The 11,896-nt window shown below is 43.0% G+C and overlaps 1 protein-coding gene across 2 annotated transcripts in view; it reads right to left on the minus strand.

Annotated features, from left to right (window-relative positions):
• tshz3b (teashirt zinc finger homeobox 3b) overlaps window positions 1-6,958 on the minus strand; it is a gene marked incomplete at its 5' end in the record, with an annotated part of 35,728 nt that extends 28,770 nt beyond the window's left edge. For both annotated transcript variants that reach the window (XM_084541572.1, XM_084541571.1), the window contains one exon: window positions 6,919-6,958. In XM_084541572.1, coding sequence (XP_084397698.1) covers window positions 6,919-6,958 — 40 coding nt within the window. The remainder of the gene's footprint in view (window positions 1-6,918) is intronic.
• Window positions 6,959-11,896: the final 4,938 nt, after the last annotated feature.

Below are 11,896 nucleotides of genomic sequence, written 5' to 3' on the forward strand. Positions count from 1 at the left end.
AGATATGTGTAGTTTCCATGAGTCTTTGGTTTGAATATGTGTCCCAAAGAAATAGAAATTGAGTAGCTTTTTCCTTTTCTCTTCACCTTTTTGTTTTTTGGGAAATTCATTTATTTGATACTTGATAATAGACTTTAGTTTTAGGCCAATGCTGTGTGATTATTTGCTCTTCATAACTTCCTACCAAAGAGGAACTCTACACACCCACTCCTCCACAGGCACAACCCATTGCTCCCTCCTCACAAAATATTCTTTGGGGGAGGACGAGGAGAACAGGGAGTAGATAGTCAGAGGAGAGAGGGAGAAGAATTGGGGGGAGGAGAAAAAAATGAGGAAAAGATGCAGCCTTGTGAGCCAATTTAAGAAATAACTGCTGATGCATCAGCTATTGACTGTTTGAGCGCTCGTGATAACGCTCAAGGCGAAACTGGGAGCAAAATGACAGCATCAACTGCCTGCAATAAAGTGCAGTGCGCCAGACCAAGGGAGCTCTAATTGACAGCTGTCAACCTAATGGGAGCCATGACGGAAGATTCTCAGAGAGGGAGGAAAAGAAACACTGTTTATAAACCATCAGCCACTTATCCTCAAGGAATGGAAGGGCAGGGGGATGGGGGTGGGGGGTGGTGGTGAGAGGAAGCTCCATCCCTCCCTTTTTCTCTGCCTCTCTCTCTCTATGATTGTCTTTTGTCTACTTGCTTGCTTTTTCATTTGTTCCTACTTTCTCTTGCCTGTGCACATAATCTTTTTTTACAATCTCATTCCCTTCCTGTCCTTCCCTATGATAGAATATTTAACTATGCTACAGTTCTCCCACTTTATATCTTCTCCCTCACCCTCTCTTGGTTCATTGTGGCATGGTGGGGCAGAAGCACTGAGAAAAGCAGTGGAAGGCCATAACAAATCACAATGTCAGTTAGCTGCCTGGGAAAGACTCACTCTGCACAAAGTAATGCAGGGAGCAGGACTGAGACTGGCACGGCAGGACTGAGTGGAAGAGAAACTGCTTTCAGCTCAGCATACATGCAAAAGTTTTATTAAATGTGGCGAGTTTAAGGCAGAGACAGGGTAGAGAGGGCCGATTTAGGATTTAGCTGTGTGTTTAGTAGAGGTGCTGCAGAGGCAGAAGCAGGCTTTTTAAAACTCATTTGGTGGAACCAGTAGAACCACGCTTTTAGCTAGCTATGCCAACAGAACTGTGGCTCCTGCAATTTCTGCATGTGAGCCCATAATGGGAAGAAGTACTTACTATTTGTACTTACTTTACTTAGTTTGAGTGACTTTTCTTCATCATACTGTTTCATTTGAGTACTTTCTAGGAATCTTTTAGTGCTGGACAAATAAAATTGTTAAAAGTGTTTAAGAATAGCAATAAAAATGAAACATTTATTTGTGTTTGTTTTTTTTTAGTATGTGTTATCCTTAAGTTTGCAGCTATGGTAAGAACTCACCTAAAAAATCAAAAAATAATTCACCTCAGAAAAAAAAAAAATTCGGACAAACGAATGGACAATATAATGATGGACATCATTCAGTAATTTCAAACATAGTTTATATTTTTACAACTGAATTATAACTGAATGTGATCCTATAGTCAATGCACAAAAAAGAACAAAGAAAATGGTTAAACACCGATAACTAAAGATAGGCTAAAGTTTAAGGCAATGACTTTATTTCTACTTTCATAGCAGCTCGGCTTTTCGAGCACTTTTGGAAGCACTGTTCTTCAGATGCGTCCACTTCATTAGAAACTGCCGTACAACATTTTCACTTCAAGGATGAGTAACATCTGAATTTCATTTTTCTGCGAAGGACTCAAGTAATTCTTCTACCTGGTCTTATAGATTATTTCTAACATGACATGCAACATACTAGCTTTAAAAAAACAAACAAAAAAAAACAAAAAACAGAAGAAGACATTAATCAAAGGTGGTAAACATTTTCAAACTGAAAAGCATGCCGTGAATAAGATCATAAGATTACAAGATTACGTGTTGTGTTCAAAAGTCAGTGATTGAATAATTCATGGCAGCTAAACACGGATAAAGAATTTATGAGATGTAATTAGCAGACGACGGTAATGGGCAAAACACAGACTGGACAATATAATAATAAATAATAGTATTTTATCTTTTACCATATCTGCCGAAAATAACACACATTATAGCTAAGAGTGAGTGGAAGCAGACAGCTGCATGAAAGGTACTGTTTAGAAAATAATATCGACCTCTTAATCCAGTTAAAGAATTATCATTATTTCATTTATACAAGGTTGATTATCTTAACTCTATTGACTTGTTTTCATTAGACCATATTGGCATCACTGTACAGGACTAAAGGCTCCGATACATGTGCAGGAATGTCGTATTTTTCTTTTTTTTTCCACTGCGAACACACGCGCACAAAAGTATTCTATATATTTTTTTAATGTCTATTAATATTGTGTGATGTTCTCTGCCGAGCAAGGTGAACGTGTTCATGTCTTGGATGAGTGTGTGCGAGTGTACCCGCTCCCTCCTGTGAGTCTGTGTGTGTGTGTGTGTGTGTGTGTGAGTGAGTATATTTAAATGGGCCACTGCATCTCGACTTAGATCCACCGCGAGTGCAACGTTAACACACATCAAGCATGATTAATCTCTCGCTCTCATCTACAATCAATCACGCACGCTTGCAAATGTATGTACACACAGACACACACACACACTCGGAGGCAGAGAAATCACAGAAATCAGCTGCTTTTCCTCCTCGGCTGCCATCTATCTCCAGTCGGACAGAGGCAGATCTGTCTTGATGTTAATATTTACATAAATCATGCTTAGCCTTTTTGGACACCATGCTGATGATAGGTGTTTCTGAGAAATCAACGTGGGTGAAAAATCCCTCCAGTTCGGAAAAGTGTCATTGAGTAGCTAATAATGACCGGTGCTGACATTATCAATCAGCTGAGGGATTGTAGAAGGACAATACACTCTCACAAACTCAATACAGCGTTAACGTTGTACAGTTACTACTTATTACTAAACATCCTTAAAATGAAAAGATTGCGATTTAGCTTTAAAAAACAATAGTTTGGAGTCTCACATCTAGGCCCGTGAGCCACAAACAATGTGGGAAAAAACAAAAGTTAAAAAAATAATTTGCCGTATGTTTGATGTTCAAGCTTCCCCTCAAATAACAATGATCTGTTTGGTCTAGCCCGGCTTTGAAGCCCACGGACAAAATCCTGGCGCTTGCCTCAGCTTTTGTCGTTCTTTTTTCTGATGTCAGGAGCGCTGAAAAAATAAATACCCCTTCTCAGAGGACAGTGTGTGTGGACACGTATGCAAGCGTACATGAATGAACCGGCAGGACTTACACAGAGCCAGCGTTTAAGGCGTGCACACACAAGGCCGCCGGCTTAACAAACACCTCATTTTCTCCCTGTCTAACCAGTACCACCCGCACTACGTAACACGCCACCTCGGCCCAGACTCTCACCTGTGGAGGGCAAGAAAGGGGAAGAAGGGGTGGAGCAAGGGCAAACGAGTGCGGTGTAAGATCAAGTTGATTACATCCAACTATGCCGCAGACCTAATTGGTGAGCGTGACAGTGTGTGGAGCTTGTCATCTCCAATCATTAGGCCTGTCAGAGATCCATCAGATGCTCGGCTAATTAGGAGAACGCTAATGAAGCTGGCAAAACAATTCCTCTTTTTAGACGGCTGAGTGTGCTCAGGGTGGGAAGTGTGTGTGTGTGTGTGTGTGTGTGTAGATCAATACAGGCACGTGTAAAACTAAAGAAATTTCCTTACAAATGGACTTTCGCTGAAGGGTTTTGGCGGAAGAACACATGAGAAGCGGCAAAACTTTTCGGCAAACACACAGACCTCCAATCATATTTACTAGTTCTGGTCAATCAAACAAATTAGATGGTTGACTGAATCATGCAGCTGCCTCCTGCATTTAACCGCAGACCCGTTCAGCGGTTTGTTCTCAGAGACCAAATCAGTCGCTTAAAGGGAAGGAGAGGAAAAAGTGAAAGAACAGAAGAGATTTTGTTGCTAAAAAAACAACAAAAATACTCAAGGTTCGGGGTACTTTGGCTACCCCCCCAATCCCAACCCCTAAATTCCTAATCAAGACCTATCATTTGCCATCCTCCCATAACTCCTGCCATCACTGCTGCGCAATCAATTTGTCATCACTCTTTGTGTGCCATGCAGTTCTCCTAAACCTTACAACTTGCAGCTGGAGAGAAGGAGAAAGGAGTGAATGAGCAGGGGATGGGGAGAGGAGGAGGAGGAGGAGGAGGAGGAGGAGGAGGAGGAGGAGGACTGAAGGCTAAAAAAAAAAACAAAATAGGAAGTTGCCAATAGTTTAAAATGAAACTCCTCCTTCGCTTGCCTCGCGTTGTTCTTATTTGCTCATCAGAGAAATACATGCCTCGTTTTCTTTCCCTCTATCGCTGCCGGCACACTCACTCTCTCATTCTGGCTGAATAAAAAGGCTTTCAGTCATCCCACTGTGCATCCATCCAACCATCTATCCATCCATCCATCCATCCATCCATCTATCTGTCCGTCCACCCATTCCTTTGCCCCCACCCATTGTGTCCATTAGGGCTAAAACATTTTGATCAAGTAAGGCTCTGGACTGAGAATACATAAGACTCTCTCTCTCTCTTTAAGTCTCTCTCTGTTCCTCTCTCTCTCTCTCTCTCTCACTGTGCCAGCCTCTGATTGACCATTAGAGCCATTGATGAATGTGGCTGTCAGAGGGCAGACAATTAAATCAAATATGAAACAAAGTCTCTCTGACGGGCCCTTCTGATGGAGCAAACCAGTCTTCTGCCTCACGCTGAGACTTAAACGTACATTTTTAATACCACTCTCTCTCTCTCTCTCTCTTTGTGTGTGTGTGTGTGTGCATGCACAAAAAGTAATGCTTTCGTGTTTATCTGCACTGCAACCTGTGGAATCCTAGAGAGCTGCACAAAGTTGCAAACATCAGTGTGCTAGGGTAATATGGCTCAAAAATAAAAGGTTAAAAGTCATGCATAAATCCTTACTAATTCACTGTGACTAAGAACGGTAATTGTGTAAAAAGAAACCAGATCAAAAAAAAAATAAAAAATGCAATGAAATGACGGTGTTGATGGTTAGATATATGTGAGGCCATGCAGGCACGACTTCAGCAGGCCCTGCTTTCCTACTGGAATGAGTGTGAGGGAGGGTAGGCGGGAGGGAGGGAGGGAGGGAGGGAGGGAGGGGTGATTTATTGACACTTATTGGGAATGAACAGATCAAAGGCTCGGCCAGATGACAGGTGATCAATCAGCCGTCAAATCAAAGATGGCAATTGTCCATTAAAGCTCTCTTCCAGTATACACTCCTCCCCGGGCTGTGAAATAATCTTTACACTAGAAGAATAGTCTTTCCCAGAAACTAAAGGGAAGGAGAGGAAGAACAGACCAAACCCTGATGAGAACAAGGATGGCACATCTTTCAGAAATTGCCATTTTGACGTACGTGAATAGTTTTTGTATGAATTTTGTAGAAGTACCCTTACAAGATGGAGCATAAAATATACTAGAGAACAACGGAAGGTTGCTAAAACCCACTAGAATTGTGGATAAAACATGTGAGAGACTTCTGTAGACAACATGCAGGACACGGCCGGTGTATGGCACTACTACTAGCTGATCAGGAAAACGTTATGTTATCAGCGTTAGACTGAGGTTAGGGAAACGCTAAGAACAAAACAAAAATAGAAGATTGCAATCACACAAGACGAACGCTGCTAAGAGAGTTGACTTCCTGTCATTTATCAGGATGTTTTAGAGTTAATCTGACTTCCCCAAAATAAATCACCGAGCATCAAAGACGTCTGTGGCAGTCAGTTGACCCCAGGGCTCCACCACACCTCTCCTCTATAGATCCCTAATTCCACAGCCAATACCCACAAGCGGAAGAGAAGGAATAGGAAGAGCCGCGGAAGAGTAAAAAGAACTGAGAGAGAATTAAAAAATATCCAAGTTTTCTGAGGCAATGGGAGAGAAACCAATAAACGGGACGTTTCACACAAAAAAGTAAAATTCTCACAGTTACACTTTTTTTTAAGGACAAGTGGCTGACCTGTGACCTTTTGAGAGCCACTAGTCACAACATGCTTGTAAGAAAAAATATCCAATAATATCTACAGATTCTAAGTGATTTAGATACGTGTCAAGCTGAACATTGTTTCCTTTACTAATAACTTTGATTTTTAGAACATCAGAAAATAAAGGAAAACGCTCAACAGTGTTTTCCAAAGCCTCAGGTGACATCTTCAGATGGTTTGTCCAACCAGTCTGTTATTTATTTATTTATTTATTTAGTTTCAACGTAGTGTGCTGAATCTGAATGTGTTAGATTTTTTATTTAGAATTCGCTTGGAAAGTAACTCAAAACATTAACCAATCATTCAAGTAGTTGCAGACTATTTTCTGGAGATCGTCTGAAGTGCAACTGAGTCACTTCTGACACCAGAAACTAAAAGAAATACTTTTATAATTATTTTTTTAACGAAAATGCGTTTTTCAAGAATTCCAAAAATCACAATGAGCTGTTCAAACAGAAGTATGGCGGTTGCACAGGTGATTATATAAAGAATAGTTATAAAGTAAGTAGTAGAGTGTGTATGTCCAGTAAGAGGAGGACACTGGCACTGAGAAAGTACACGGAGATATCTGCTCTTTCATTGTTGCTTAGAAGTACACAACAACAACAAAAAATTGTGCTTCTCCACAAATGTTGCTTTGCGGGTGTAGGAAACATCAATGAAAAGTAACTGAACTGGGGAGGAGTGGGTCGCAAACACACACACAGAGAGAGAGAGAGGAAGAGAGAGAGAGAGTAGGTGAGAGAGGTAAATTGCATGCAAACCAAAATCAGTGCGTACCTGCGGCGCGCCGAGGCGCTTGCTGCTTCCTCCGCGGCATGTCGGCTGTGGGCGCCCGGCAGGGAGTTCGTTTCTGGCCACGGTGATCCGAAGCTGCCTGGGGGATCCGCGGAGCTTTGATACACAGTTTCCCCCCCTGGGTGCGCTCTCAGGGCTCCCACATAGGTCGGGGTGGGGGGTGTGTGTGTGTGAGCGAGCAGGAGAGGATGTGCAGTTTTCGAACAAAAAATATCAAGAGGAGAAAGAGCCAAGGGGAGCGGAAATTAAACAAGAGAGCGGGGGAAACCAGATTCCCCTGGCTGGCTGGTCTTTCTGTCCGTTGCTGGATTGCTCTCTCGCCTGCTCCGACTTGGATGGACGCGACGGGAGCTGGTAAAGAGGTTCCGCGGCAGGAAAAAAAGAAGAAAAAAATAGAGAAAGGGAGGTATATAAAAAAAAAAGCGCCTTGTGTCTTCGTGAGATCCTCTACTTGGTGTCGGAGGCTGCAACAGGCAAGCTTGAAGGGATAAAAAGGATTGCGTCAGTCAAAAGTCCGCAAACAAGGGGACACACATCAAGAGCTGACACAACTGAAACCCTGCGCCTCTTCTACGGTTCAACCTCTCCGCCGCTGATAGGCGTCACGTCTCTCTCTCACTCCCTCTCTCTATCTCCCCCCCTCTCGCTGTCTTTAGTATCCCTATCACTCTCTGCCTGACACCCACTGCCTTATTCTAGCCCCGTTTATTTCAAACAAACAGGGTCATCAGAAGCTTCTGCTCGTGGCTGGGAGTATGCGTAATAGCAGGCGTACTGCAGATGGAAGGAGAGGAGCAGACATGCAGACACATGGTAGCCCAACAAAAACACATACACAGTATCATTCACAAAAAAAAAAAAAAAAACGCACAAGCTTGACAGCGGGGGTCTGAGCGGAAATGAACACTTACTTCACGGGCTGATCCGCGATATCCATGAGGTTTCCGCTTTTTTTTTTTCTCCTCCCGGTAATCACGCACAAATCAAAGCCAGGAGATACACCAGCCTCAACATGCCTGAAACAATCTCATAAAAATCCATTCGCCTCTGGCAAGTCCCGTCGGTGGTCAAAAAAAAAAAAAAAAAGAAAGCCACATGCAGCTCTTTCAGTTTGTTAATTCTCTGTACCGACAGCGGAGGAGAAAAGAGGAGGAGGAAGAAGAAGAAGAGGAGGAGGAGGAGGTGACGGTCGGGACTGGTCGCCCACACGCTGCCCTGCCTGCCTGGCGCGTTTACGTTGTTTTGTCCAGGAGCGGTTTGAAAAATCCGCTGAGGGCAAGTCACTCAGTCAGTATGTGTGCGTATGCACGTGTGCGCAAGCACGTGGAAGAGCGCGTTAGTGGAACTGCGCGCGCGTGTGTGTGTGTGCGTGCGTGAATCGATGAGATACGTGCTTGATTGGGTCTCCCTTGTTGTAATAATGTACATGAGGAGGAGGAGGAGGAGGAGGAGGAGGTGGAGGAGGAGGAGGAGGAGGAGGTGACGGGCTCAGGCTGCTCCCATGCTCGCGAGCTCTGGCTGGAGCGCACAGATCAGCCGAGTTCTAGCGTCTACTGCCAAACACTTTCTTGGCCGCCGACGGTACTTTTCTCCCTTTTTTTCTTTCTTTACGTGGCCTGATAGGAGCTATTTAAATCAGCCACGCAGCGAATCAGACGTGTCTCCCAACACTGCGCTCCGCTCTCCTTCCTGCGCCTCAAATGACCGGAGAGGCGCAAAATCTTCGCCAAGTGTTTGTCCCTTTAACCGGCACCGGATAGAATGGAATAAAGAACTTTTTTCTTTTTTTTTCCTTTACAGGTAAGCTCGAGATCTTCCTCAATTAAGATGATTCAAATAGATTTTCTGGAGATGCACTTGCTCCTTTCCTCGCACCGTTTCACCTTACATTGAGGAATGAAAAAGTTTTTTGGATTCAACAGAGTTGGTGAAGTGGGTAAAAAATGTATCTTGTATTTTTCAGGCAATCCCCAGAGTGGAACGCGTGGCGTGAAAACAATGGATAAATAAAAGATTCTTGTAGAGGGAACAGAAGAAACGAGGGAGGGTAACAAGGGTGAGTTGCCAAAGGCTGTCTCTCTCCCTCTCTCTCTCTCTCTCTCTCTCTCTCTCTCTCTCCTCCTGTCTTCCTCTGAGCCAGATGTGGTGCTGCTGCGCCTCGTCTCTCACGCTCGTCAGTAGCAAGAGAGAAACAGCTCTGTTCGTGTTCGTAGGATCCGCCGAGGGAATCAGATCCGCTCAGCCTCTCCGTCCGCGTCGCTTCTCGGTTAAACCGGGGAGTCCGTCCGTCCGCTGCTACCTCCGCTTGCCTTGCTCGTTGGGAGGGATTGGTAATCGGCGACTCTCCGCAGATCGAGGATGTTTTCGCCCTAATCTCGCCGCGACTGTGTGCGCCGCTCCACCACTGCATGCCGTTAGATCCGCCCAAGCATCTGTCCGTCTTTCCATTGGCGCATCCATCAGTGTCACACACTAACACACACACACACCGCACACACACAAACACCACACACACACACACACACACACACACACACACACACACACACACACACACACACACACACACACACACGCTACACGCACATTCCTTTCCTACAACAACCATCCCGCCCCACCGTGTACACTCAAACATAACGCACAACTCACACGCGTTCGTAAGCGATGGGGAGCTCTCCTCCTCTGCGTCTGACTGACACAGTCCACTTTTTTTAATTTTTTTTTATGAAAGCCAAACTGAAAATCTGCGTTTTTCACTTTCAAGTAGGAATTGGAGTGTTTTTTTGCGGCTCGAGATCCCAGCACCGACAAATATCCAAGGAAACAGATAAAACAACTTGATTCAGGCTGAGCTATTTTTGAGAGACGGAAACACTTTTATAGGCTATTTCAAGAAAGGCTTAGTCCGGGTTTCGCTGCTCTGCACTTCGGATGCAAATATATACGCATTTCATTCTCTTTATTAGACAAAAGGACACAACAAACATGCCCACATGTTTGTTGTGTCCTGACCAATGCGGATTAATCACCTCGGTTAACCAGAAAACCACTAGTCTCTTAAGTTATTTAATAAATGACACTTAGGTCGTTTAAAGACATTTCATTAATTCTCAAAATACCTTGACAGCTTTTTACTTTATTTAATGCTTTAATATCGGACGGCCATGCTTTCATTTTGTTCGTGTGTTTTTGCACACCTGGAGTGACCAAAGATTATCCGTTCTCTCTTTGAAAATAAAACTTAATCTGTCATTTTACAGATGCTATCTGAACTCTGAACTGAGCACATTGTAATACGAATACAGACGCAGTCTAGAGACGGACCCAATACGGCAGAGGTTGAGAGGACAGACCAGTGGGGGGGCAGAGGGGGTGATTTGATTTCTAACACATCAACCACTTAAATACATTATAAGAAAATCTCTGTTTATTCTTTTTCAAATCGTATAAACCCACAACGTCTGGCAGGGCAGAACAGTGTACAGTTAGGTGTAAGCTGGGTATGTTTGGAGCCAGTTCATAAATATGTGTGCGTTTAACTTTTAACTTGTACATGATTGTACACATAAAAAAAGCTCTGGTCTTTAAAGACTTGTGTTTCCACGCCAAAGAAACACGCTGGTGTACAAGTAGGGCAGGTGAAAACAGCCAACAGCGATGTGTATGCGCACCACAGACTAAAGTCAGAAAATAACCTATAATCATACCACCTTGTACAGACGTTCTTTTACTTGGTCATTTAAAAAGACGCAAAACGCACGGTGCACCGAAATATACAAACGCAACGTGACTCATTTTAATCTTAATAAAATGTTCTTTGAATCCATTTTCCAAAAAAATGTATTGTAAACTGTTTGTTCAGTGCGTCTGCCTGTGAGAGACAGAGAGAAAGAGAAAGAGGGAGAGACAGACAGACAGAGAGAGAGACCACTAAAAGATCATTCGTCTGAGGCGCACGATATAAAACGTTTACATGCAACTTTCCAAAGTGCTTAAAGCACTAAGAAGAACATCGAGCTGTGTAACAAAAAGTCATTCAACATGTTCCACAGCAGGTAAAGCTGCACATCATTGTATTAAAAAAAATAAAAATAAAAATAGTAATACTGCCCGTAGAATTTAACTGGAATCTCAGTTTGGAGTTTAGAAAACTTGGGTCAGACTATACAGTTTACTTCTTTCCTGTTTATCTGCTCACCCCTCCGAGTTCCGATTTCATGTGCAATTGGTTATTTTTGCTTATTTGATTGTTTGGTTTGGACTTTTTTGTGACAGAAAACACAACTTTATGTGTTGAACGCAAATGTTTTTTTTTTGTTGTTTTTTTTTGTGCAAGATTCAAAGCTGTGTTTCTTTTCTCCTTCTTTTTACCATATGTTTAGAATGCTGGTATATTTTTTAATAAACTACATGAGCAAATCACCCCAATTTATTTGGTGTCTGCTTGTACCATGCAAGAAGACTGTATTGCAAACTAAACTAACGTAACTATTTCAGATATTGTTAATGCCAGCCAAGAGGCCTATGAAACGCCACAGTATAGCTCTGTGTTCCTGTCTGGTGCCTTTTTTTAGGATTTTAACTGTCATTAAAACGAAATTAATTTTGCTCTTTCGTGTTCTGTTGCACGCAACTTGGATATTTAAGAGGCATTGATGACAAACAGATTTACTTCTCCCCTCCAGAACAATGTGCATTATACGGGGAAATGAAATTTCATGTCAGAGTTGATTTAAATTGCAAGACATGGGCTTTATAAAGGTGGAATGGAAGGGACTTATATTCGAGTGTTTAAGCCTTTAACTGTATTTAAAACGGAAAATAGGTGCGCAAGAGGCGAAGTTAACCATTGACAGTTGTAATATTGATTCCATCCGCAACTGAAGAGAGAAACTGAAGCGCACAAGCACACACGAGCCCAGACTCCCAAAGTCTTTACGCCGTCTGTGTGTGTAGGAGG

This window comes from Chelon labrosus, assembly GCF_963514085.1.
Source record: "Chelon labrosus genome assembly, chromosome: 3".
NCBI classification, from domain to species: Eukaryota; Metazoa; Chordata; class Actinopteri; order Mugiliformes; family Mugilidae; genus Chelon; species Chelon labrosus.